The sequence below is a fragment of the Oncorhynchus keta genome, chromosome 27 (genome assembly GCF_023373465.1).
Source record: "Oncorhynchus keta strain PuntledgeMale-10-30-2019 chromosome 27, Oket_V2, whole genome shotgun sequence".
Classification (NCBI taxonomy): domain Eukaryota; kingdom Metazoa; phylum Chordata; class Actinopteri; order Salmoniformes; family Salmonidae; genus Oncorhynchus; species Oncorhynchus keta.
This window is the reverse complement of record NC_068447.1, coordinates 31,067,394-31,091,984: the sequence shown is the minus strand read 5'-3', so window position 1 is coordinate 31,091,984 and position 24,591 is coordinate 31,067,394. Positions and strand designations below refer to the sequence as shown.

The 24,591-nt window shown below is 43.5% G+C and overlaps 1 protein-coding gene across 4 annotated transcripts in view; it reads left to right on the top strand.

Moving 5' to 3' along the window:
* Positions 1 to 15,046, top strand: part of cfap74 (cilia and flagella associated protein 74) — a 45,987-nt gene extending 30,941 nt beyond the window's left edge. For 3 of the 4 annotated variants that reach the window (XM_052482156.1, XM_052482155.1, XM_052482153.1), the window contains exons 24-39: positions 1,693 to 1,866; positions 2,297 to 2,430; positions 2,537 to 2,813; positions 3,048 to 3,209; positions 3,526 to 3,686; positions 4,715 to 4,849; positions 5,039 to 5,151; positions 5,462 to 5,517; positions 6,426 to 6,545; positions 6,629 to 6,784; positions 7,010 to 7,151; positions 7,363 to 7,517; positions 8,651 to 8,783; positions 10,241 to 10,371; positions 10,946 to 11,080; positions 12,002 to 15,046. In XM_052482156.1, the coding sequence (XP_052338116.1) occupies positions 1,693 to 1,866; positions 2,297 to 2,430; positions 2,537 to 2,813; positions 3,048 to 3,209; positions 3,526 to 3,686; positions 4,715 to 4,849; positions 5,039 to 5,151; positions 5,462 to 5,517; positions 6,426 to 6,545; positions 6,629 to 6,784; positions 7,010 to 7,151; positions 7,363 to 7,517; positions 8,651 to 8,783; positions 10,241 to 10,371; positions 10,946 to 11,080; positions 12,002 to 12,124 (2,307 nt within the window). In that variant the 3' untranslated portion in view covers positions 12,125 to 15,046. The remainder of the gene's footprint in view (positions 1 to 1,692; positions 1,867 to 2,296; positions 2,431 to 2,536; positions 2,814 to 3,047; positions 3,210 to 3,525; positions 3,687 to 4,714; positions 4,850 to 5,038; positions 5,152 to 5,461; positions 5,518 to 6,425; positions 6,546 to 6,628; positions 6,785 to 7,009; positions 7,152 to 7,362; positions 7,518 to 8,650; positions 8,784 to 10,240; positions 10,372 to 10,945; positions 11,081 to 12,001) is intronic. The other variant, XM_052482154.1, reaches the window with a different exon arrangement.
* Positions 15,047 to 24,591: the final 9,545 nt, after the last annotated feature.

Sequence of the window (24,591 nt, the reverse complement as noted above, 5' to 3'; positions counted from 1 at the left end):
ATAATTAAAGAGCAGCAGTAAAATAACAGTTGCGAGGCTACATACAGGGGGTATCTGTACAGAGTTAATGTGCGGGGGCACCGGTTAGTCGAGGTAATTGAGATAATGTGTACATGTATGTAGAGTTAAAGTGACTATGCATAGATAATAAACAGAGATTAGAGGAATAGGCTTTGTCTCTTCACAACTGTCTTGGTGTGTTTGGACCACGATAGTTTGTTGGTAATGTGGACACCAAGGAACTTGAAGCTCTCAACCTGCTCCACTCCAGCCCTGTCGACAAGAATGGGGGCGTGCTCGGTCCTTCTTTTCCTGTAGTCCACACTCATCTCCTTTTTCTTGACAACAGATTGTTCCACCTGGGTCCAAAAAAAATAATAATTCTCCATTACTATTACTTTAGGTGCACTTGATTTAGGTTTCCCTGTGGGCTTTGTGGGCAGGGTTTTCACTTTTTGGACTATTTTGTTGTTTTAATCGTGCCAGGCTAGCTAAATCAAGTTGGGATTGAAACATATACAGTACTTGTCAAAAGTTTGGACACACCTACTCATTCCTTGGTTTTTCTTTATTTTTACTAGTTTCTACATTGTAGAATAATAAATCACTGACATTGTCACCAGCAAAGCACCACCTGCTCTGCTTCTCATAAAGAAACGGTGGTTGGAACCAAAAATCTCAAATTTGGACTCATCAGACCAAAGGATAGATTTCCACCGGTCTAATGTCTATTACTCGTGTTTCTTTTTATTGGTGTCCTTTAGTAGTGGTTTCTTTGCAGCAATTTGACCATGAGGGACTGATTCACTCAGTCTCCTCTGAACAGTTGATGTTGAGATGTGTCTGTTGAACTCTGAAGCAGGCTGGTTACCAGAGGCTGGTAACTCTTTTGAACTTGTTCTCTGCAGCAGAGGTAACTCTGGGTCTTCCTTTCCTGTGACGGTCCTCATGAGAGCCAGTTTCATCATAGCGCTTGATGGTTTTTGCGACTGCACTTGAAGAAACTTTCAAAGTTCTTGACATTTTCTGGATTGAGTGACCTTCATGTCTTAAAGTAATGATGGGCTGTCATTTCTCTTTGCTTATTTGAACTGTTCTTGCCATAATATGGACTTGTTCTTTTACCAAATAGGGCTGGCTATCTTCTGTATACCACCCCTACCCTGTCACAACACAACTGATTGGCTCAAACGCATTAAGAAGGAAAGACATTCCACAAATTAACTTAACAATGCACACGTGTTCATTGAAATGCATTCCAGGTGACTACCTCATGAAGCTGGTTGAGAAAATGCCAAAAGTGTGCAAAGGGTGGCTACTTTGAATAATATAAAATATATTTTGATTTGTTTTACACTTTTTTTTGGTTACTAGATGATTCCATACGTGTTATTTCATAGTTTTGATGTTGTCACTACAATGTAAAAAAAAAACTTGAATGAGTAGGAGTCAAAACTTCTGACTGGTATTGTACATATATACCCATATAATTCTATTTCTAGGTCCCATGACTGCTTAAATTAATAAGCATCGTAAAGAACCTCTAGATAGAAGTTGAAGTTCCAAATATGAGTTATGCACAATTTTTGCGTACATCAAGAGTTTTTTTTGCAAATAAAAGACATTGACCGCATAGGATATTACAAAACAGAACAGAAATAAGGCAGAAATACTCTTTCACTGGGCTTTCAGGTCCGGCCTGTTCCATTCACGGTCCATGCAGTCATCACCTCCTCTGACCTGTGCTTTGACCGGACAGAGGTGGACTTTGGCCACTGCTCCATCTACGAATCAGTGAAGACCAGCGTGCACCTCACAAACCTAACCCTCCTGCCCCAGGACTTTGGCTTTCTGAGCATACCTCAGGTACGGCCTCCATCTGCCTGACGGACTGCATCCCTATGGCCTTTGACCTAATTTCCTGCTGTTTGCATCTCTATAATCCACTATTCCACCTTGGCTAAATGAAGTCGTCATCATAAAACATCAGTAGGAAACACTTCTGTTTATTAATTTGGACTGGTTTTACTCTGATATGCCAATTTGGCCTATGCTATACTCTCCAGCAGGAGATATCTGACAATTGAATTAGAATGAATTATATCTCTATGTATTTGACTCTGTTTCTGCTGTTATATCTGTGGCTTTAGACCTTCATGATCTCACCTAAACCTGTCCTGAATAGCTAATCCGGCCCTATGGAGATTTTCTGCTTTCAGTCAGTCAGGACTAAGGACAAAACCGTGTTTGAATCGCCTGAGCACTGAGCAGTTGAGCAGTGTTTTTCTCCTCCTAGTTTGTGCAGGTCCAGCCCAACGACGGCTTCGGCACTCTCCTCCCATTGGAAACCTTGGAGGTGGATTTGATCTTTAGCGCCAAGAAGGCAGGAGAGTACAGCTTTCAGCTCAACTGCAAATCTGGAATTAACAGGTATCAAGGTTTTGTTCCTTCCTACACCTTATCCTGTCACAAAATAGAGTGCTATCAAGTATATTTCACTGCATTACTTTTGTGTTTTCCCCAATGGTTGCTATAGAGACTTCCCCCTGTCATGTCGTGCAGTCGGGGTGCACCCTCCGCTAGAGCTGTCTCACTCTCTGGTCCAGTTCGGAGCCACGGCGGTTGGTGACTGTTCCACAGCCGTGCTGCACGTGGTCAACGCACACACCAGCCTCAACGAGTTCACACACCCCGTGCCCCGCATTGGCCGGGACCCTGTTGCCCCGGTGGGCCCCCGGCTGTTCGCCTTCACTCCCCCCGAAAACTCAGAGATTAGCCTCACCCCCAGGACAGGCAAGGTCTTACCTGGACAGGTACTCTACCAACAAGCAGTGTGCTTCCACTTTACTTGAACAATTTGTGATGAGGCCTAGCATATTATGTAGTTTCTCTATTCTACTCCATTCCAGTGTATACTCTGTTCTGATGACTGCATTGTTTATTTATGTTACCTTTTATTTAACCATTGAGAACACGTTTTATTTTGCAATAACAACCTAACTGGTCACGTCATTAGGTCATTGACTGGTTTGTTACTGTGTTCCCAGAGGTGCCTGGTGCAGGTGACATTCAGGCCCAGGTTGTGTGACCAGGCCATAAGGGAAGAAGCGGTGCGGCTGCTGTGTCGCTCCGAAGAGCTGCGCCTCCACGAGCTAGAGAGGGTTACCAAGGCTGAGGGGAACAGGAAGGGAGGGGAGCAGGAGGGGCTGGTAAGCTTCAGCTTCAGTTCTTGGAGTCACTTCATCCTCCTAATAAAAGTTGAATGTGTCTGCATGGTCAGTATTGTCTGCATAGCACAAAGACTGGAAGTCATTGCGCTAATGCTAGTTAGCAATTGCGCTAACGTTAGATAGCAACTTCCTTAAAACTGCACACAAAGACATAAAAATGGTAAAACATCAAAAATCCCAAACTATCCTTTTAATGTTGTCTTGCTGCCATACAATGTGTTTGACTTTGACCATGTGTGTGTGTACGTATGTGCACATTATTGTTCATGTGTACTGTATGTGTGTGCTAACTCAGTGTAAAAGGGAGGCCCCTACGGCCCCCCAGAAAGGCAAGAAGCCACCCCCCACCCGGCCCCAGGCGAAGCAGGCCCTGAAGGAGAAGATCAGCAAAGTGTCCATCAGCCCCAAAACAGACAGCCCCTTCAGAGCCCCCAACCCAGCCGACATACAGTCAGGGTATGGCTCATCTATACCACCACAACTATCACTTAGATACCATGCATACATACATTTTATACAATGGCATCATTGTTGAGTACTTTTTTCTGATTGGCTTGAAGGGCATTATAGAGCGTACATTATTATTTTCCATAGAACGCATAGCCCCTCGTTGATTATCCCTTACATATTTCAGTGACAAATCAAAAATGTACCGTAAATGTTTACTTAATTCTGAGGTAAACTTCCTCCTAAAAGCTTTTTTATGTTAAAACGTAAGTAACTTAGGCAGAGGTTAATTGCATGCTGACATCATTACATTTAACCATCTGCTTCAGACCTTGCACTGTGTTTAGTGCGTTTACTTTTTAGCGTTTAGTGAGTAATGTATTTTGTCTTCTCTATGAAATAATGACTGTTAAAGGCATTGGGCGGAATCCTAAACTACGCACATTCGAAGACAACTTATTTTTGCACAAATTATGCATTTATGTCAATGGGATTTGTCAGGAAATATGTAATCAAGATATGTTTATTTAAAAAAAAAAAAACTGTAACCCTCCTTTTTCTCCACAGTTTTCGTGGTATCCAATTGGTAGTTAGTCTTGTCTCATCGCTGCAACTCCTGTACGGACTTGGGAGAGGCCAAGGTCGAGAGCCGTGCATCCTCCGAAACACAACCCAACCAAGCCACACTGCTTCTTGACACAATGCCCACTTTACCCCGGAAGCCAGCCGCACCAATGTGTCGGAGGAAACACAATACACCTGGTGACCGTGTCAGCGTGCACTGCGCCCGGCCCACCACAGGAGTCGCTAGTGCACTATGGGACAAGGACATCCCTGTCGGCCAAACCTTCCCCTAACAACGCTGGGCCAATTGTGCACCGCCCCATGGGTCTCCCGGTCGCGGCCCGGCTGCGACAGAGCCTGGACTCGAACCCAGAATCTCTAGTGGCATAGACCACTGCGCCACTCGGGAGGCAATCAAGATAGGTTTAGGATTAGGTCAATAGTTAGTGATGTTTGTGTTGTTTGGTTCGCAGATCAGAGGAGTACGCTGTAGGCAGGGCCTCCCTCCTGCACTCCTTCCCTGAGCACTACAGTCGATACGTCATCCCTTGCTTCGTGTCTGACGGAGAGCCACCGCAGAGTGACCCCCAGGCCCAGCCATCCTGCAGGTAGTATACTATACACACTACAACTCCCATGTAGATCCTATTTACAATGCCAACCTTATATTCATTTGTCTGTGCCCCCCATTTTCATTTACATGAATCAATTACACACATTCATTTAGTGGGGATAATGTGGAGAGAACAGGTTGAAGTGTTTCTCCCACTGCCTCTGTTATTGTAACTCTGTCCCAGCAGCCCCCTCAACACGCTGTACCTGGAGCTGCATTGCCCAGCTGTTAGGCCCCCCCTGGTGGTCGCATCCAGTAATGGCCAGACCACCATCAACTACCACCAGGTAGCTGTGGGTCAGTCCATTCAAATGTATTCTTCTGACCAGAGCTGCAATCAAATACTATTTGAAATCTTTTGAAACTTTGAGTGTTTGCTTAAGCAAGTGGACAGAGTGCCTAATGGACAGAGTTTGTGGTTTTGGGACAATTCTATTGGTTCATTAATATTTTGATTTCAATCAAGGACAGATAAATTATTTGAAATGATTTCAAATAGTATTTGAACCCAGGTCTGATTCTGACATTGGAAGTTTATTCCCTATTTTCCCTTGCCTGTGAATATGTTGATACTTGTGTCAATTCTGTGTTTCTTTTGTTCACTTAGGACAGAAAGTGGTCAAAAAGCTCACTGTTCAGAATATTTCTCAGGAATCCTTGGAGGTATCCTTTTCTGGGTCACAACATGCACAAACGACCTAGATCGCCAGAGTGTGATGATCTGTGGTTATGTGAGAAAAGTCAGTGGGGTTTATTCATGAATCTTTACCTCTGCACAATTTCTACCACCTGTTTTTCTAAGACAAAAAATGCTGGTGCTCAGAATAAAAAACTATTTCAGTTCTAATAACATGTTGACATTCTGAGTATGATGCATGCATCAATCCACTTGATTCATTATTTAATTGGTTTTCAACATAAAGTGGTTGATTAATTGAAATAAAAAAGAAGCCTCAGTCTTTCTCTATGTGCTGGTTGAAAGGTGCCGATGTAGCCTATATTTAAGAAATAAATAACATCGCATGGCCTATTTGTGTCATTGATACACACATTATATATAGCTAGTATTGTATAGCTTTAAGGCTAATCTAGACACATCAGACCTAGAAACCAGAGGTTATTCAGTGAGGTGAAACAGATACAAAAGTTATGAATAGAACTGACATGATTCCCTGGTCTACATGCTGACAATCATATCTGTTCCACAGATCCACTGGTTGAAAAAATAGCATAATTGCAAGTTTGATTGTCTTCTAACTTTGAAAGACAATAGTGACTTGAACATGTACATTTGATTAATTTAGCCGATGCTCTTATCCAGCGTGATTTACAGTTAGTGCATTCATCTTAAGGTAGCTACGACAACCACATATGACAGTCATAGTAAGTCAAACTATTACTTTTTAAAATTGGCTTTGGGGATGACGCAAAAAATTACATTTTACACTTGATCTGAGAAAACACCCACACAAGCGTATCTTTCACCCATTGCACCCTCCTGAACAGGTCCCTTTGACGGTAGGATTGAAATATTGCTGTTACCTGACTACTCTTCCTTAACACTTACCAAGCTGAGGTCCTCAGTGCTGGACCTGAGTGGTCCGTTCTCTCTCCTAAATGCTCTGAGACGGCTGGGTCCTGGAGCCACACACACATTGTTACTGGCCTTCACACCCGCACTGGGAAAAAGGGTGGGTCAATCGCACTTAATGGACCTGAAAACAAACACACGTTGCTGTCTTCCCTATAGCTGATGCTGTGGCTACTTTCACAGTACCGCGAGACTGTGGAGATCCACAGCCCAAACATGACCATGGAGATCACGCTATGCGGGGTGGGAGTGGATCCTCTTCTCACCTCCTCCCACCAGGGTGGCCTCATGGACTTTGGCTACATGTTGGAGAAGGAGAGAGCCTCCCAGGTCTTTAAGGTCAGTTAGCCAGCATCAACTAGTATCTTGTCCAGGGGGGTGTACTTGTAGATCAAGCTGCCTCAAGCTACAGAAACAGGAGAGAGGATCTTTTCCTATGGGTCATTCTGGTTCGAACTAAGCTTACTTTGTGTACTTCTACAGCAGCAGGCTACTTAGCCTGTACTGCACCCAATACCATGTCAATGAAGTTGTGATATTGAAAGTTGTGTCCTCTGTCTTCAGCTGCAGAACACGTCATCTCTGGCGGTGCGTTTCTCTGTGCTGCTGCACAGCCTGTCGCTGGGGTGTAAAGCCCTGAGTGGAGCAGACGCTTTCCCTGCCCTCCTCAGCCCAGGCCCAGAGGAACAGACACACTCCACTGTGGGTAAGACCAGTCCATCCGATCTAGGTCCACATCTCTCACTGAGAACTAAGGGCTAATACCATGAGCTGTTGCTATCATTTGTTGAATTAAAAAATCTAGCGTTTTCTGGTGCAGCATTATATTAAATCTAATTATGTTCAATTGTTTCTGAAGCTAACATTGTTGTTAAATGAATTAATAATATTGGTTTCTTCTACCTCCCCGTGGCCAGGGACCCAGAACTACAGTGGTCAGAGCGTGTTCAATGTGACGCCCATAGAGGGCACCATCGCCCCAGGAAAGAGCCAGGACATCACTGTGACCTTCCTGCCAGACCACGAGAGCCTCCACTACTCGGACATACTGAAGGTGGAGCTCATGAACAAGGTACCACAGAATCATCCAGCTCGCCTGACATAGTGGCTGCACCTGAAATGGCACCCTTCTGCCTCTATATTCCATACATAGTGCTACTACAAAAGTGGTGCACTATAGCTAATGCGCATGATTCTCTACTTAACGCTATCTCTACTCTACTCGTTCGACTGCCCAGACAACTGGCTACTCTGGCGAATTTCATTGATTAATAAATGGTGCTCCTTTTAATGAAACAAAACACACCACCTAATTTCTTATGAGATTTTAGGGTGATTATGCGAATGGTCATATTTTTCTCTCATGCTGCAAAAGCTCAACAGCGCGCACCACTAGGCAAAATATGTGCTTTGGATGAAACAAAACAAAGGTATGCTACAGTTTAACACCATCTGTTCTAAAATGAAATTCACTGTACATAATTCAAAACAACACTTTAGTCTACCTCGAAACAACACTTTATAACTCAAGAAGATCTAAATGCATATTCTCATTAAACTGATTGAGATCAAATGGTTGTTATGCAGATGCTGCATGGACGTTTCACCGGTACTTGAATAGTTATCATTCACGAATGACAGTGAGAAATGTGAAGGGAGGGTGACTACAAAAATGTTTGCATAAAGTAGAGGTAAAGAAACGCATGCGTGATTCGGAACTTCAGTTCTGTGGAAGAGGCTTCCAGGGGGACGGGATGGAGTAGTCACTTTCGGATCCGCAGCCTCTGCCTATTTTTTTATGTTTATTTAGCGTTGTTCAAATGAAACCTTACCACCACCCAGTGGTGGTCCTAAGAGATGATGCAGTCAGTGTGAATGTGAGAGTGAGGCCTAAAAAAGAAATTAAACTTTACTAAGCCACTCATCACACACACACACACACGTACACACACAGCTGAATATAGAGCAATGTATGAACCAGTTTCCTGATAAAGGCTGTTATATTAGGTTGGCACTGAGTGAGAAGGTATCTAATGCAGGAGTTCAGTGGAACTAGATAGATTTACTGACACAGGATGTTTCCGATTTGAATCACCATCTCAGACTGTAAAGTGTTTTTAAAGATAAACTGACCACTATTATGTCATTTTAGATTGTATGTAGAGGACATAAGCTGCTCTAACACCATGCCGCTCCTTCCCTTAGAGCACAGTGTGTGTCATGGTGCTGAAGGGTGCAGCTCGCTCTCACATCATGTACCTGTGTGGAGGAGACCCACTGGCAGTGCCCACGGATGCCGTTCACCCTCTGCCAGCCTCCGGGGACTCTGAGCACACAGGTATCCCTCTCTCGCGCTCTTTTTCTCTCTCTGGTGCTCTCTCTCTTTCTCCTTACTACACCAGTCCCCGGCTTCATTAATAAGTGCATCAATGACATCGTCCCCACAGTGACCGTATGGACATACCCCAACCAGAAGCCATGGATTACAGGCAACATCTGCACTGAACTAAAGGCTAGAGCTGTAGCTTTCAAGGAGCGGGACAATAATCCAGACGCATATAAGGAATCCTACTATGCCCTCCGGCGAGCCATCAAATGGGCAAAGAGTCAATACAGGACTAAGATCGAATCCTACTATGCCGGCTTTGGCGCTCGACAGATGTGGCAGGGCTTGCAAGCTATCACAGATTGCAAAGAGAAACCCAGCCATTGGCTGCCCAGCAATGCAAGCCTACTAGACGAGCTAAATGCCTTCTATGCTTGCTTCTAGGTAAGCAACACTAAACCATGCATGAGAACACCAGCTGTTCCAGACTACTGGGTGATCCTGCTCTTCGTAGCCAATGTGTGTAAGACCTTTAAACAGGTTAACATTCACAAGGCCGCGGGGCCAGACGGAATACAAGGACGCATACTTGGTGCATGCGCTGACCAGCTGGCCAGTGTTATCACTGACATTTTCAACCTATCCCTGACCCGGTCTGTAATACTAACTTGTTTTAAGCAGACTACTATAGTCCCCGTGCCCAAGAACGCCAAGGTAACCTGTCTAAATTACTATCTCCCCGTAGCATTCACCAATAGCCATGAAATGCTACCACACGTTCTGGAACGAACAGGACCCTGAACATCTTCTACCCCCAAGCCATAAGACTGCTAAACAAGACTGATAAATAGTTAATCAAATGGCTACCCAGACTACCTGCATTGACCTTTTTGGCACTAACTCTCTTGCACTGATTCTATGCACACATAATGGACTCTACCCACTCACTCACATACTGACACACACACACACTTTCACGCTCACCACATATGCTGCTGCTACCTGTCTATTATCTATCCTGTTGCCTAGTCACTTTACCCCTTATATGTACATAACTATCTCAAGTACCTGCACATCGACTCCGTACTGGTACTCCTTGTATATAGCCATGTTATTTTTACTTGTTATTTGTTATTCACTGGTATTTATTCCTCGTGTCACTAATCTTTGGAAAGGAAACGTAAGTAATATATAATAATAATAATATATGCCATTTAGCAGACGCTTTTATCCAAAGCGACTTACAGTCATGTGTGCATACATTCTACGTATGGGTGGTCCCGGGAATCGAACCCACTACCCTGGCGTTACAAGCGCCATGCTCTACCAACTGTGCTACAGAAGGACCGACAGCATTTCACTGTCAGTCTACAGTCTGTTGTTTACGAAGCATGTGACAAATACAAATGTATTCCATTTTTGATTTGTGACTGTAAGCCTGTTTTGCTTGTTCTCTTCTCCTTGTGTAGTAGACTGTGAGAAGCCCCCACTCCCTGTGCTGCTCACCCTTAGAGGCGTCTACAGAGAGGGGGCCATGAGCCCAGCGGTCAGAGAGCTGGAGGTGGGCTGCATCTGCTCCACACAGCCTATGGCCAAAAAGGTAGGCTAATACTTATACTGTTGTTGTTGATTACAATTAAAAAACAAGGGGTTAGACTTCTTCTGGAGACTTTTGGTTAGAACATCCTATCTTTAAATAAAGTAAACACGCACATGACCACGACCAGGGTCACTGCTAGCTCACTGGTTCCAGCAGCAGCAGCCTTACAAACAGGTTGAAATACCGTCATTACAAAACAGGTTGAAATCTGGTTGAAATAACATAATTAAAAACAGCTTGAAATCTAGTTTAAATAATGTCATTAGGATGAATTCAGATTCATTTGGAGATCCTAACATTGGCTGCAGTGTACCACTCCCCCTTATTTACTCTCTCTCTCATGGATTCAAAATCTGTGAATTAGTGTAAGCATAGGCTAGGGAGTTAGTTTCCACCACATTTCTGAAAAGATCCCATGCTGTTTATTCCATGAGATGGAGTGAGCAACTGCACAGTTAGGGGAGAAGAGTAAACAATCGGACCACTTGACCACAACACATGACTTCCCCCTTCCTCTCCTCCTGTGTTGACCTTACCTATGTTGCGAACTTTGCCCTCTCCTGTCCATGTGCAGAACGTGGAGTTCAGCTGGGAGGGGCTTCAGGCACTGCAACAGAGGGGCTTCACCGTGGAGCCGACCAGGGGCACGGTGGACGCCGGCCACAGACGCACCATCACTGTGATCTGGACTCCTCCTTGTGGCCTTAAGGTGCGACTGCCGTCTAAAAGCCTCAACATGAATACACCGTATACATGGGGTTGGGCTTTGGGGTCAATTCAGTTCAATTCATCTATTGAAAATAATCTCATAAGTAAAACGTGGCTGAAAGTTTTTCAGTTCATGAATTTAATTGCCATTCATTTCTCAATTCTTCTAGAATAGTGTGTAACCATACCATGAACTGTACTTTAACACAGTGTTTCTCAAGGTGGCCACATTTTTGTTCTAGCCCAGCAGCAATACCACATCAGACTCAATTTATGAACACATCACCAAGCCCTTGATTAGTTGAATCAGGTGTGTTAGCTCTGGGTTATAACAGAAATGTGCACACTCTAGTGGTCCCCCGAGAAACACTGCTCTGTTGTGCACTATGGTGTAACGTTCACCACCTATTCAGATAAATGATCAATCAGGGTAGTTAAAGCTAATTATTAGAATCAGGTGTGCTTGGTTAGGGGTGGAGTGAAAACATGCAGTACAGTAGCGCTCCACGTCCAGGGTGGAGAGCCCTGTACTAGACACAGCAAGCTGTCAAGTTATTCGTCCCAGGTGGTTCCACGTGAAGGGAAAACTGTATAATATAGTTTTAGTTATTTCACTCCCTTAGATCTGCATAGGATGGTAGTTTTTGTTTTGACATATTTCAGTTACCAAAGAAAATGTGCAAATCAAGTGAAGCCATAACTGCATACAAAAAAAGAGTCCATATGTATTACAAAGTCTCAGTGTGAAGAGAACGTACAAACTACACTTCCTGTTCCTTCATGTGGCTTTCTACATTACTAAACATATATTTTCCTCGTATTTGCACATGTACTGTACATCCTCCACTGATTGTTGATTTAATTCTGATTGTGTGTGTCTGTGTCGGTGCGTGCGTGCGTGTGTCTGTATGTGTGATTTTAGCCGAATGAGGTGGTGCAGGTGTGTGCGCCCCTCACCCTGAGAGGAGACGAGACAGAGGTATACAGTGTCACCCTGCTGGCCTTGGCTTCCAGAGCTAGTCAAGACCCTTCACACACAAACTAACCAATATGCAAACATATAGAACACTTCACACAGTAACCAATATCCAAAGATACAGAACACTTCAGATGGGACTGGAGGAAAATTAACTCATTGTTATATGTTTAAATATTGTTTAAATACTTCAGTGTAATATACGAGTGTGGACAAAATGTCCCTTGTCATGGTACTTATTGGAAATAATATGAAATGTTTTAAAGCATAATTTTTAAGGCACTTTGTGGACAAGTTATATGGATATGGGTTATTTTATAAGCAGAAATATTGTGGAAAGAATATTTAAAAACATTGACAACAATGCATTTCAATAAATACCTATGGGCATAATCACATAATCAGCCTTTGATCATTATTGGGGGACTATCTCAAACTCAAATTAGACGATAGCCCCTGTTCTAGGCTGGTTTCACCACCAGGGGGCAGAATACACCAATGTTGTTAATTAACAAACTAAAGTTTGGGTAGTCGGTTAGGACATCTACCTTGTGCATGACACAGGTACATTTTCCAACAATTGTTTACAGACAGATTATTTCACTTAAAAATTCACTGTATCACAATTCCATTGGGTCAGAGGTTTACATACACTAAGTTGACTGTGCCTTTAAACAGCTTGGAAAATCAGCCAAGACCTCAGTCTGGTTCATCCTTGGGAAAATTTCCAAATGCCTGAAGGTAGGTACCATATTCATCTGTACAAACAATAGTTTGCAAGTATAAACACCATGGGACCACGCAGCTGTCATAATGCTCATTAGGAAGACGCGTTCTGTCTCCTAGAGATTAACATACTTTGGTGTGAAAAGTGCAAATCAATCCCAGAAAAACAGCAAAGGAACTTATGAAGATGCTGGAGGAAACAGGTACAAAGGTATCTATATCCACAGTAAAACAAGTCCTATATAGACAACCTGAAAGGCAGCTCAGCAAGGAAGAAGCCACTGCTCCAAAACCGCCATAAAAAAAGTCAGACTACGGTTTGCAACTGCACATGGGGACAAAGATCGTACTTTTTGGAGAAATGTCCTCTGGTCTGATGAAACAAAAATATAACTGTTTGGCCGTAATGACCATTGTTATGTTTGTAGGAAAAAGGGGGAGGCTTGCAAGCCGAAGAACCGCGAAGCACTGGGGTGGCAGCATCATGTTGTGGGGGTGCTTTGCTGCAGGAGGGACTGGTGCACTTCGCAAAATAGATGGAATCATGAGAAGGGGAAATTACATGGATATATTGAAGCAACATCTCAAGACATCAGTCAGGTTAAGTTAAAGCTTGGTCACAAATGGGTCTTCCAAATGGACAATGACCCTAAGCATACTTCCAAAGTTGTGGAAAATAGGCTTAAGGACAACAAACAGAGTCAAGGAATTGGAGTGGCCATCACAAAGCCCTGACCTCAATCCTATAGAAATTTGTGGGCAGAACTGAAAAAGCGTGTGTGAGCAAGGAGGCCTACAAACCTGACTCAGTTACACCAGCTCTGTCAGGAGGAATGGGCCAAAATTCACCCAACTTATTGTGGGAAGCTTGTGGAAGGCTACCTGAAACGCTTGACCCAAGTTAAACAATGTAAAGGCAATGCTACCAAATACTAATTGAGTGTATGTAAACTTCTGACCCACTGGGAATGTGATGAAAGAAATAAAAGCTGAAAGAAATAATTTTATCTACTATTATTCTAACATTTCACATTCTTAAAATAAAGTGGTGATCCTAACTGATCTAAGACAGGGAGTTTTTACTAGGATTAAATGTCAGGAATTGTGAAAAACTGAGTTTAAATGTACTTGGCTAAGGTGTATGTAAAGTTCCGACTTCAACTGTAAGTGTCAAAAAGTGCATGGGGTATAATTTATTTGGAGAATAAGTCCAGACCACTGCAAGTTCACATCCCTCCCTGCCTGTCACATACTGTATTGTTGTCAACGTATGCCTACTCTCTGATCAGTTCCATCACTGTTACAAGATCCAGTATATCTACTCAATTAGAATAGTGTATACACTGGGTATACCAAACATTAGGAACACCTTCCTAATATTGAGTTGCACCCCCCCTCAGAACAGCCTCAATTCGTCAGGGTATGGACTATACAAGGTGTCGAAAGCGTTCCATAGGGATGCTGGCCCATGTTGACGCCAATGCTTCCCACAGTTGTCAAGTTGGCTGGATGTCCTTCGGGTGTTGGACCATTCTTGATACACACGGGAAACTGTTGAGTGTTAAAAAACCCAGCAGTGTTGAGCCTGGCATCTACTACTATACCCCGTTCAAAGGCATTTCAATATTTTGTCTTGTCCATTCACCCTCTGAATGGCACACATACTCAATCCATGTCTCAATTGTTTCAAGGCTTAAAAATCCTTCTTTAACCTGTCTCCTCCCCTTCACCTACACAGATTTAAGTGGATTTAACAAGTGACATCAATAAGGGATCATAGCTTTCACCTGATCAGTCTATGTCATGGAAAGAGCAGGTGTTCTTAATGTTTTGTATACTCAGTGTATCTCTGATAATAATTCCATGTCAATTGTAATATAAGAATTTTAAAAATTTGCTAAGTTACTTATAACAAGACTTTGAAAACGTAATGATCAGGATATATTCCTATTCGTGAATTTACAATTTAACATGCATTCTGTCATTACATCCTGGACTGCGCAGCTACAAAACAAAACAAGGAGAATGAGAACGAAGTGCTCAGTTTAATCATGTGGTGAAGCTCTTTATAGGAATAGCTGATGCTATGGATGGGCCAATAGGAACCATCCGTTCAGAGAGATGCATGTGGTAAGCATTTATCAGAGATTGAAACAGATTACACTAGATCGGATTAGTGCATCCCAACCTGGCTATAAAAAGCAAGGTCATTATGAGCTTAGTTTAATGTAATGTCACCCGTTTTATTAAATGTATGAGATCATATTTGTGTTGCCATTTTGCCTTTTTCTAATCTGATTTGTTGTCTGATCTCCACTAATACCATATGATACTACTTGTTTTCTCTGATCAGTGGAGTTGTGAGAGTTAGTGTATGTGTGTGGTGGTGGTGGTTTGTTGGTGTGGACATGTTGAATTATTCTTGTGGGGAACAGAATCCCCACAAGAATAGTAAACAAACCAACTGGGGACATTTTGTTAGTCCCGACAAGGTCAAATGCTATTTCTAGGGGGTTTAGGAGCTAGGGTTAGGTTAAGAGTACGGGTTAGGGAAAATAGGAATTTGAATGGGACTGAATTGTATGTCCCCACAAGGTTAGCTGTGCAAGACTGTGTGTGTGAGAGAGGGAATTGGCCTCCATTATTCTGAAACGTGCTGATTTAAAGAAGCAATAAAACTGGCCTTTAGACTAGTTGAGTATCTGGAGCATCAGCATTTGTGGGTTCAATTACAGGCTCAAAAGGGCCAGAAACAAAGAACTTTCTTCTGAAACTCGTCAGTCTATTCTTGTTCTTAGAAATTAAGGCTATTCCATGCAATAAATTGCCAAGAAACTGAAGAGCTCATACAACACTTTATACTACTTCCTTCACAGAACCGCGCAAACTGGCGCTAACCAGAATAGAAAGAGTGGGAGGCCCCGGTGCAAAACTGAGCAAGAGGACAAGTACATTAGAGTGTCTAGTTTGAGAAACAGACGCCTCACAATTCCTCAACTGGCAGCTTCATTAAATAGTACCCGCAAAACACCAGTCTCAACATCAACAGTGAAGAGGCGACTCCGGGATGCTGGCCTTCTAGGCAGAGTTCCTCAGTCCAATGTCTGTGTTCTTTTGCCCATCTTAATCTTATATTGGCCAGAAATGTCGCTTTTTCTTTTTAACTCTGCCTAGAAGGACAGCATCCTGGAGTCGCCTCTTCACTGTTGATGTTGAGACTGGTGTTTTCCTAAACAATGGATAGATATTACACTGGGGCTTTCTCTTACAGCCTATTGTCTGACTTGAGCCTTCCTTTGACAATCTTGGAAAAGGTTCCCTGGGGCACATGGCATTAGCTTCACAACACATGAATGCAGACCTAGTGTATCCAAGGCAACTAAATCTCACCAGCGCTCAGGTCTAGCTGAAATGGGGCTGGGCTGTGCAGATGGGTCCCTATGAAACCAGCCACCAACTTAACTCAGAGGTGTTGGCTTTATAGATAGCAGTCTTTACACCAGGGGTAGGCAACCCTGATCCTGGAGTGCCACAGGCACTTCATGTTTTTGATTTAACCGACCTGGAAGACCAGGTGTGTAAAGTTTAGGCAATCACTGAACTGATCAATTAGCTCAGTTGGTCGGTGTGGTGGGTGACTAGTTCGAACAAAATCCTGCAGTACAGGACTTCAGGAACAGGGTTGCCTACCCCTGCTCTACACACACTCCGAGGTGTTTTTTTTTTTACAGAAGTATCCATTCAAATGTCTGCAATACATACACATGCGCACACATATAGATTTTTGTAAATCCAAAGATTGACTAATACAATAGTATGTGTATATCATAGAGGCATTATTGTTACCCATCTATCATTGCAAAATGCACATATTGTAGTTTTTCAAGCATGAGGAATGCAGCTCATTGAGTGATATTTTGTCACATTACCAAAAGTTCATAGGTCGCATACACAGTTTTGCAGATGTTATAGCACAGGGCTCTCCAACCCTGTTCCTAGAGAGCTACCATCCTGTAGGTTTTCACTCCAACCCCCAGTTGTAACTAACCTGGTTCAGCTTATCAACCAACTAATTACTAGTATTAGGTGTGCTAGATTAGGGTTGGAGGGTAAACCTACAGGAAGGTAGCTCTCCAGGAACAGGGTTGGAGAGCCTTGTTAAGCACTTTTTTTGCACCCACCTTACGTTACTTGTTCCTAACAATGCAGTATAATGTCAAACCAGGGCCCCCCCCAAAAAAAGACAAATAATCAACAAATGTTGGAACGAATCCAATTAACAACACAAATAGCACTGTAACAGTAACCCAAATGCAATCTACACGTATATACACCAGTTGAATTTACACAAGATATACTAAGAATGATATGTACAGCAGTATATTACAGTGAGCTATGTCAAAAATCCAGTATAAATACACAGTACAAAACCCCATGGCAAAATGGATAGAATTGCAGGACAGTTGCTTGCGGACCAGAGTCCGGAATATAAATATACAGTACCCGTCAAAAGTTGACGCCTACTCATTCCAGGGTTTTTCTTTATTTTTACTATTTTTTACATTGTAGAATAATAGTAAAGACATCGAAACTATGAAATAACACATATGGAATCATGTAGTAACCAAAAAAGTGGTAAACAAATCCAAATATATTTATATTTGAGATTCTTCAAAGTAGCCACCCTTTGCCTTGATGACAGCTTTGCACACTTTTGGCATTCTCTAAACCAGCTTCATGAGGTAGTCACCTGAAATTCATTTCAATTAACAGGAATGCCTTAAAAGTTCATTTGTGGAATTTCTTTCCTTAAATTTTTTGAGCCATCAGTTGTGTTGTGGCAAGGAAGGGGTGGTATACAGAAGATAGCCGTATTTGGTAAAAGACCAAGTCCATATTATGGCAAGACCTCAAATAAGCACAGAGAAACGACAGTCCGTCACTACTTTAAGACATGAAGGTCAGTCATATGGAACATTTCAAGAACTTTGAAAGTTTCTTCAAATGCAGTTGCAAAAACCATCAAGCACTATAATGAAACTGGCTCTCATGAGGACTGCCACAGGAAAGGAAGACCAAGAGTTACCTCTGCTGCAGAGGATAAGTTCATTAGAGTTAACTGCACCTCAGATTTGCAGCCCTAATAAATGCTTCACAGAGTTCAAGTAACAGACACATCTCAACATCAACTGTTCAGAGGAGACTGCATGAATCAGGCCTTCATGGTTGAATTTCTGCAAAGAAACCACTACTAAGGGACACCAATAAAAAGAAGAGCCAAGAAACATGAGCAATGGACATTAGCCCGGTTGGAAATCTGTTTTTTGGTCTGATTGAGTCCAAATTTGAGATTTTTGGTTCCAACTGCTGTGTCTTTGTAAGACACAGAGTATGTGAACGGATGATCTCCACATGTGTGGTTCCCACCGTGAAGCATGGAGGAGGTGGTGTAATGGTGCTTTGCTGGTTACACTGCCTGGGATTTATTTAAAATCCAAGGCACACTTATCCATCATGGCTACCACAGCATTCTGCAGCAACATGCCATCCCATCCGATTTGCACTTAGTGGGACTATCATTTGTTTTTCAACAGGACAATCCCCCAAAACACACCTCCAAGCTGTGTAAGGGCTACTTGACCAAGAAGGAGAGTGATGGAGTGATGCATCAGATGACCTGACTTCCAAAATCACCTGACCTCAACCCAATTGAGATGGTTTGGGATGAGTTTGACAGCAGAGTGAAGGAAAAGCAGCCAAAGGTGCTCAGCATATGTGGGAACTCCTTCAAGACTGTTGGAAAAGCATTCTTCATGAAGCTGGTTGATAGAATGCCAAGAGTGTGCAAATCTGTCATCAAGGCAAAGAGTGGCTACTTTGAAGAATCTCAAATATAAAATATATTGTGATTTGTCTCACACTTTTTTGGTTACTACATGATTCCATATGTGTTATTTCATAGTTTTGATGTCTCACTATTATTCTACAATGTAGAAAATAGTACAAATGAGGGAAAACCCTGAAAAACCCTGAGTAGGTGTGTCCAAACTTTTGACTAGTACTGTATTTGTGAATGGTGTGTATAGACAGTATGTGAATAGAAAAGGTGTGTATAGCAGTAGTTATATAGGATAAGCCATGACTAGAATACAGTATATACATATAAAGTGGATAAAACAGTATGTAAACATTATAAAAGTGACCCTTGTTCAATGGCTCTATGTACATATGGCTGCAGACGCTAAGGTGCATGGTAGAGTACCGGATGGTGGACGGCTATTGACAGTGTCTGAACTTTAGGGCAGGGTACTGGGCGGCGGCCGGTTAGTCGTGACTGTTTAACAGTCTGATGACCTGTAGATAGATGTTATTCAGTCTCACAGTCCCAGCTTTGATACACCGGTACTGTCTCTACCTTGTAGATGGTAGTGGGGGGAACAGGCCATGGATCCAGGAGCCAATCCGAATTTCAGCCTCCTGAGGTTGAAGAGGCGCTTCACCACGCTGTCAGTGCAATGGGACCATTTGAGGTCCTCAGTGATGTACACCCTGACGAACTTTAATCTTTTGACTCTCTCCACTGCATCCCTGTCAATGTGGATGGGGGCGTGCTCTCTTTGCTGTCTCCTACAGGCCATGATCAGCTCCTTAGTTTTGTTGACATTGAGAGAGAGGTTATTTTCCTGGCACCACTCCGCCAGGGCTCTCACCTTCTCCCTGTAGGCGGTCTCGTCGTTGTTAGGAATCAGGCCTACCACTGTTGTCGTCAGCAAACTTGATGATTGAGTTGGAGACGTGCGTGGCCACGTAGTCATGGGTGAACAGGGAGTACAGTAGGAGACTGAGCACGCACCTCTGTGGGGCCCCTGTGTTGAGGATCAGCGTGGCGGAGATGTTGTTGCCTACCTTCATCACTTGGGGTCAGCCCGTCAGGAAGTCTAGGACCCAGTTGCACAGGGAGGGGTTCAGACACAGGGCCCTGAGCTTAGTGATGAGTTTGGAGGGCACTGGTGTTGCGTCATCTGTGGATCTGTTGGGGCGTTATGCAAATTGTAGTGGATCTAGGGTGTTGGTGGAGGTGATATGATCCTTAACTAGCCTCTCAAAGCACTTCATGATGAAAGAAGAGTGTCCTATGGGTAGATAGTCATTTAGTTCAGATATTTTTGCTTTCTTGGGTACAGGAACAATTGTGGATATTTTGAAGCAAGTGGGGACAATATACTGATTGAGAGATTGAATATGTCCGTAAATACCATTAGTGGCCCCTGTGATAGTAGAGAGGTCAGTGTGCAGGTGTCATTGTGCTATTTTGTGTTTTTTCTTCTTCATATCACCGAAAAGAGGTTCTGAACATCAGAGCAACAGCTGATGTGCGAAGTTTCAAGGCTCTGCTCGCCTGTGTTAGAATACCTCATGATAACCTCATGATAAGACTATATTATTTACCAAGAGAGTTTTCATCTATATTTTTCGAAGCTGTCTATTTACCACCACAAAACAATGCTGGCACTAAGACCACACTCAAAAAGCTGTATAGGGCCAGAAGCAAACAAGAAAATATTCACAAAGAGTCGGCACTCCTAGTGGCAGTGATTTTAATGCAGCAGAACTGAAATCCGTTTTACCTCATTTCTACCAGTAGGTCACCTATGCAACTAAAAACCTCTAGAAGCCATGGATTACAGGCAACATCCTCACTAAGATAAAGGCTAGAGCTGCCACTTTCAAGGAGCAGGAAACTAATCTGGACACTTATAACAAATCCTGCTATGCCCTCTGACGAACCATCAAACAGGCAAAGCGTCAATACAGGACTAAGATCGAATCTTACTACACAGGCTCTGACCCTTGTTAGATGTGGCAGGGCTTACAAACTATCCCGGATTAGAACCAGAAACCCAGCCACGAGCTACCCAGTGACCCAAGATGAGGTAAATGCCTTCTATTCTTGTTTTGAGGCTCGCAAAACAGAACCATGCATGAGATTACTAGCTGTTCTGGACAGCTGTGTAATCACTCTCTCCATAGCCGATGTGAGTAAGATCTTTAAACAGTTTAACATTCAGACTGATTACTCAGATGCATACTCAGAGCATGCGCTGACCAGTTGGAAAGTGTATTCACTGACATTTTCAATCTCTCCCTGACCCAGTCTGTAATACCTACATGTTTCAAGCAGACGACCATGGTCCCTGTGCCAAAGAACACCAATGTAACCTGTCTAAATGACTATCCCTTTAGCACTCACATCTGTATCCATGAAATGCTTTGAAAGAATGGTCATGGCTCACATCAACACAGACACCCTGGACCCCCTCCAATTCTCATACCACCCCAACAGATCCACAAATTATGCAACCCACACTGCCCCAACTGGACATAAGGAACACCTACATGAGAATGCTGTTCATTGACTACAGCTCAGCGTTCAACACCATAGTGCCCTCCAAGCTCATACTTAAGCTAAGGACCCTGGGACTGAACACCTCCCTCTGCAACTGGATCCTGGACTTCCTGACGGGCAGCCTCCATATGGTGAGGGTAGGCAACAACACATCTGCCACGCTGACCCTCAGCACAGGGGCCGTTCAGGGGTGCGTGCTTAGTCCCCTCCTGTACTACCTGTTCACCCACGACTGTGTGGCTGCACATGACTCCAACACCTTCATTAAGTTTGCAGAAGACAAGAAGGGGGTACGCCTGATCACTGACGAAGATGAGACGGCCTATAGGGAGGAGGTCAGAGACCTGGCAGTGTGGTGCCAGGACAACAACCTCTCCCTCAACATCAGCAAGGTAAAGGAGCTGATTGTGGACTAAAGAAAATGGAGGGTCGAGCAGGCCCCCATTCACATCGACAGGGCTGTAGTGGAGCGGGTTTGTGAGCTTCCTCTGTGTCATCAAATCAATCAATCAAATGTATTTATATAGCCCTTCTTACATCAGCTGGTATATCAAAGTGCTGTACAGAAACCCAGCCTAAAAACCCAAACAACAAGAAATGCAGGTGTGGAAGCACGGTGTCTAGGAAATACTCCCTGGAAAGGCCAAAACCTAGGAAGAAACCTAGAGAGGAACCAGGCTATGAGGGGTGACCTCTTCTGGCTGTGCCGGGTGGAGATTATAACAGAACATGGCCAAGATGTTCAAATGTTCATAAATGACCAGCATGGTCAAATAATAATAATCACAGTAGTTGTCGAGGGTGCAACAAGTTAGCACCTCAGGAGTAAATGTCAGTTGGCTTTTCATAGCTGATCATTGAGAGTATCTCTACCGCTCCTGCTGTCCCTAGAGAGTTGAAAACAGCAGGTCTGGGACAGGTAGCACGTCCGGTGAACAGGTCAGGGTTCCATAGCCGCAGGCAGAACAGTTGAAACTGGAGCAGCAGCACAGCCAGATGGACTGGGGACAGCAAGGAGTCATCATGCCAGGTAGTCACGAGGCATGGTCCTAGGGCTCAGGTCCTCCGAGAGAGAGAGAAAGAAAGAGAGAAAAAGAGAATTAGAGAGCATACTTAAATTCACACAGGACACCGGAAAAGACAGGAGAAATACTCAAGATATAACAGATTAACCCTCCTAGCACCCCGACACACAAACTACTGCAGCATAAAAACTGGAGGCTGAGACAGGAGGGGTCAAGAGACACTGTGGCCCCATCTGATGATACCCCCGGACAGGGCCAAAAAGGCAGGATATAACCCCACCCACTTTGCCAAAGCACAGCCCCCACACCACTAGAGGGATATCTTCAACCACCAACTTACCATCCTGAGACAAGGCCGAGTATAGCCCACAAAGAACTCCGCCACGGCACAACCCAAGGGGGAGGGGAACCAACCCAGTGGCCACATCCCTAAGGATCTATCATGGTCCAAACACACTAATAAAGTCGTGAAGAGGGCACGATAATGCCGCTTCCCCTCAGGAGGCTGAAAAGATTTAGCATTGGCCCTCAGATCCTCAAAAGGTTCTACAGCTGCACCATTGAGAAGATCTTGACTGGCTGCATCACTGCTTGGTATGGCAACTGCTTGGCATCTGACCGTAAGGCACTACAGAGGGTAGCGTGTACGGCCCATTACATCACTGGGGCCGACCTCCCTGCCATCCAGGACCTCTAAATTAGGCATAGTCAGAGGAAGGCCCTAAAAATGGCCAAATATTCCAGCCACCCAAGTCATAGACTGTTCTCTCTGCTATCGCACGGCAAGCAGTAACGGAGCGCCAAGTCTAGGACTAAAATGCTTCTACCCCCGAGCCATAAGACTGCTGAACAGTTAATCAAATAGCTGCCCTGACTATTTGCATTGACCCCCCTATGTATTCATGTTTTTCTGACTCTCTTGCACCGGCTCAATGCACACTCACTGGGCTCTACTCACACATACTTACACTGACACACATACACACACAAAACACATACGCATATTGACGTCACACATTCACACACGGACACGCTTTCACACTCTAACATATACAGAGTAACAACAGTGTATGTGAACTCTGTATATTATCTATCATGATTGCCTATTCATTACACCTACGTACATATTACCTACATTACCTGGTACCCCTGCACATTGACTCGGTACCGGTACTCCTTGTATACTGTATATTCTCGTTATTTTGTGTCACTATTTCCTTTTTTTATTTTATTCAAATTTATTTTACTTTTTAGCTCTGAATTGTTGGGAAAGAGCTCATAAGTAAGCATTTAACAGTAAAGTCTACACCTGTTTTATTCAGCGCATGTGACAAATAACATTTGATTTGACCTGGTAGAAGGGCTGTGCTTGCCAATGTAACACACACACACAATCCTCACCTGTAACAGGACTCTAGAGAATTCTGATGCATGGGTAGGATGACATTTTAAATTCTCAGAGTTAGTATAGCTTTACATGATTATAATTGCTGTCTCGAGCTACTAGCAAAAAATGTATTTTAAAATTGACTAGAATGAAGCATTTGCAAATGAAATTCTCCTGTCTGCAATGCACAGCAGACATATCCCAGAGACCGGTTAGGGTAGTAGACAATGCCTGGTTATACAGAATTATTGTTGATCTTAATGAACTTCAGCTCCTGGAGAGGGATATGTTGATGCTCCTGTCTCCCCGCCGGAGGGTCACACTGTGGGAGGGCAGAGGCTCTCTCTCTTTCTCCCCTGGGTAATGGACGAGGGGATATTGTGTTCCAGGTCTCTAAGTAACGTCTTAACCCACTGAGCATCAGCCCTTCCTCTGAGCGCTATCACACACACAAGCTGCTGCCTGCTGGTGATAATGAGTAGATGGATATTTTCCCCTACAGACAGAGCTGGGATAGCTAGGTCCCCTGACAATTTTTGTTTTCACTGGTACTTCTGTTTTCTCTATTAAAGTTCACAAGGTAAATTGAGGACTTTTGTGTGTTTATCGTGAACTGTGAACATATGAATTTGCCTAGGTCATGATGACCAACACCTGTAGAGCTACTTTGGATAACAAATGTGGAGGTGGTGAGCCTCCACTAATCTAGGCCCTATCAGATAACAGCTCTCCGAGTCTAACCCAACACAAATCAAATGTTATTTGTCACATGTGCCACGTGTAGACTCTACTGTGAAATGCTAACTTAAGAGCCCTTTCCCAACAATGTAGAGTTAAAAAGTAAGAAAATTAGCAAATAAGAAAAACACGAAAGGAAATAGTAACACATTAAAATAACAATGATGAGGCTATATACAAGGAGTACTAGTACAGACAGAGTCAATGTGCAGGGGTACGAGGTGGTTGAGGCAATACAATGAGCTCCAAAAAT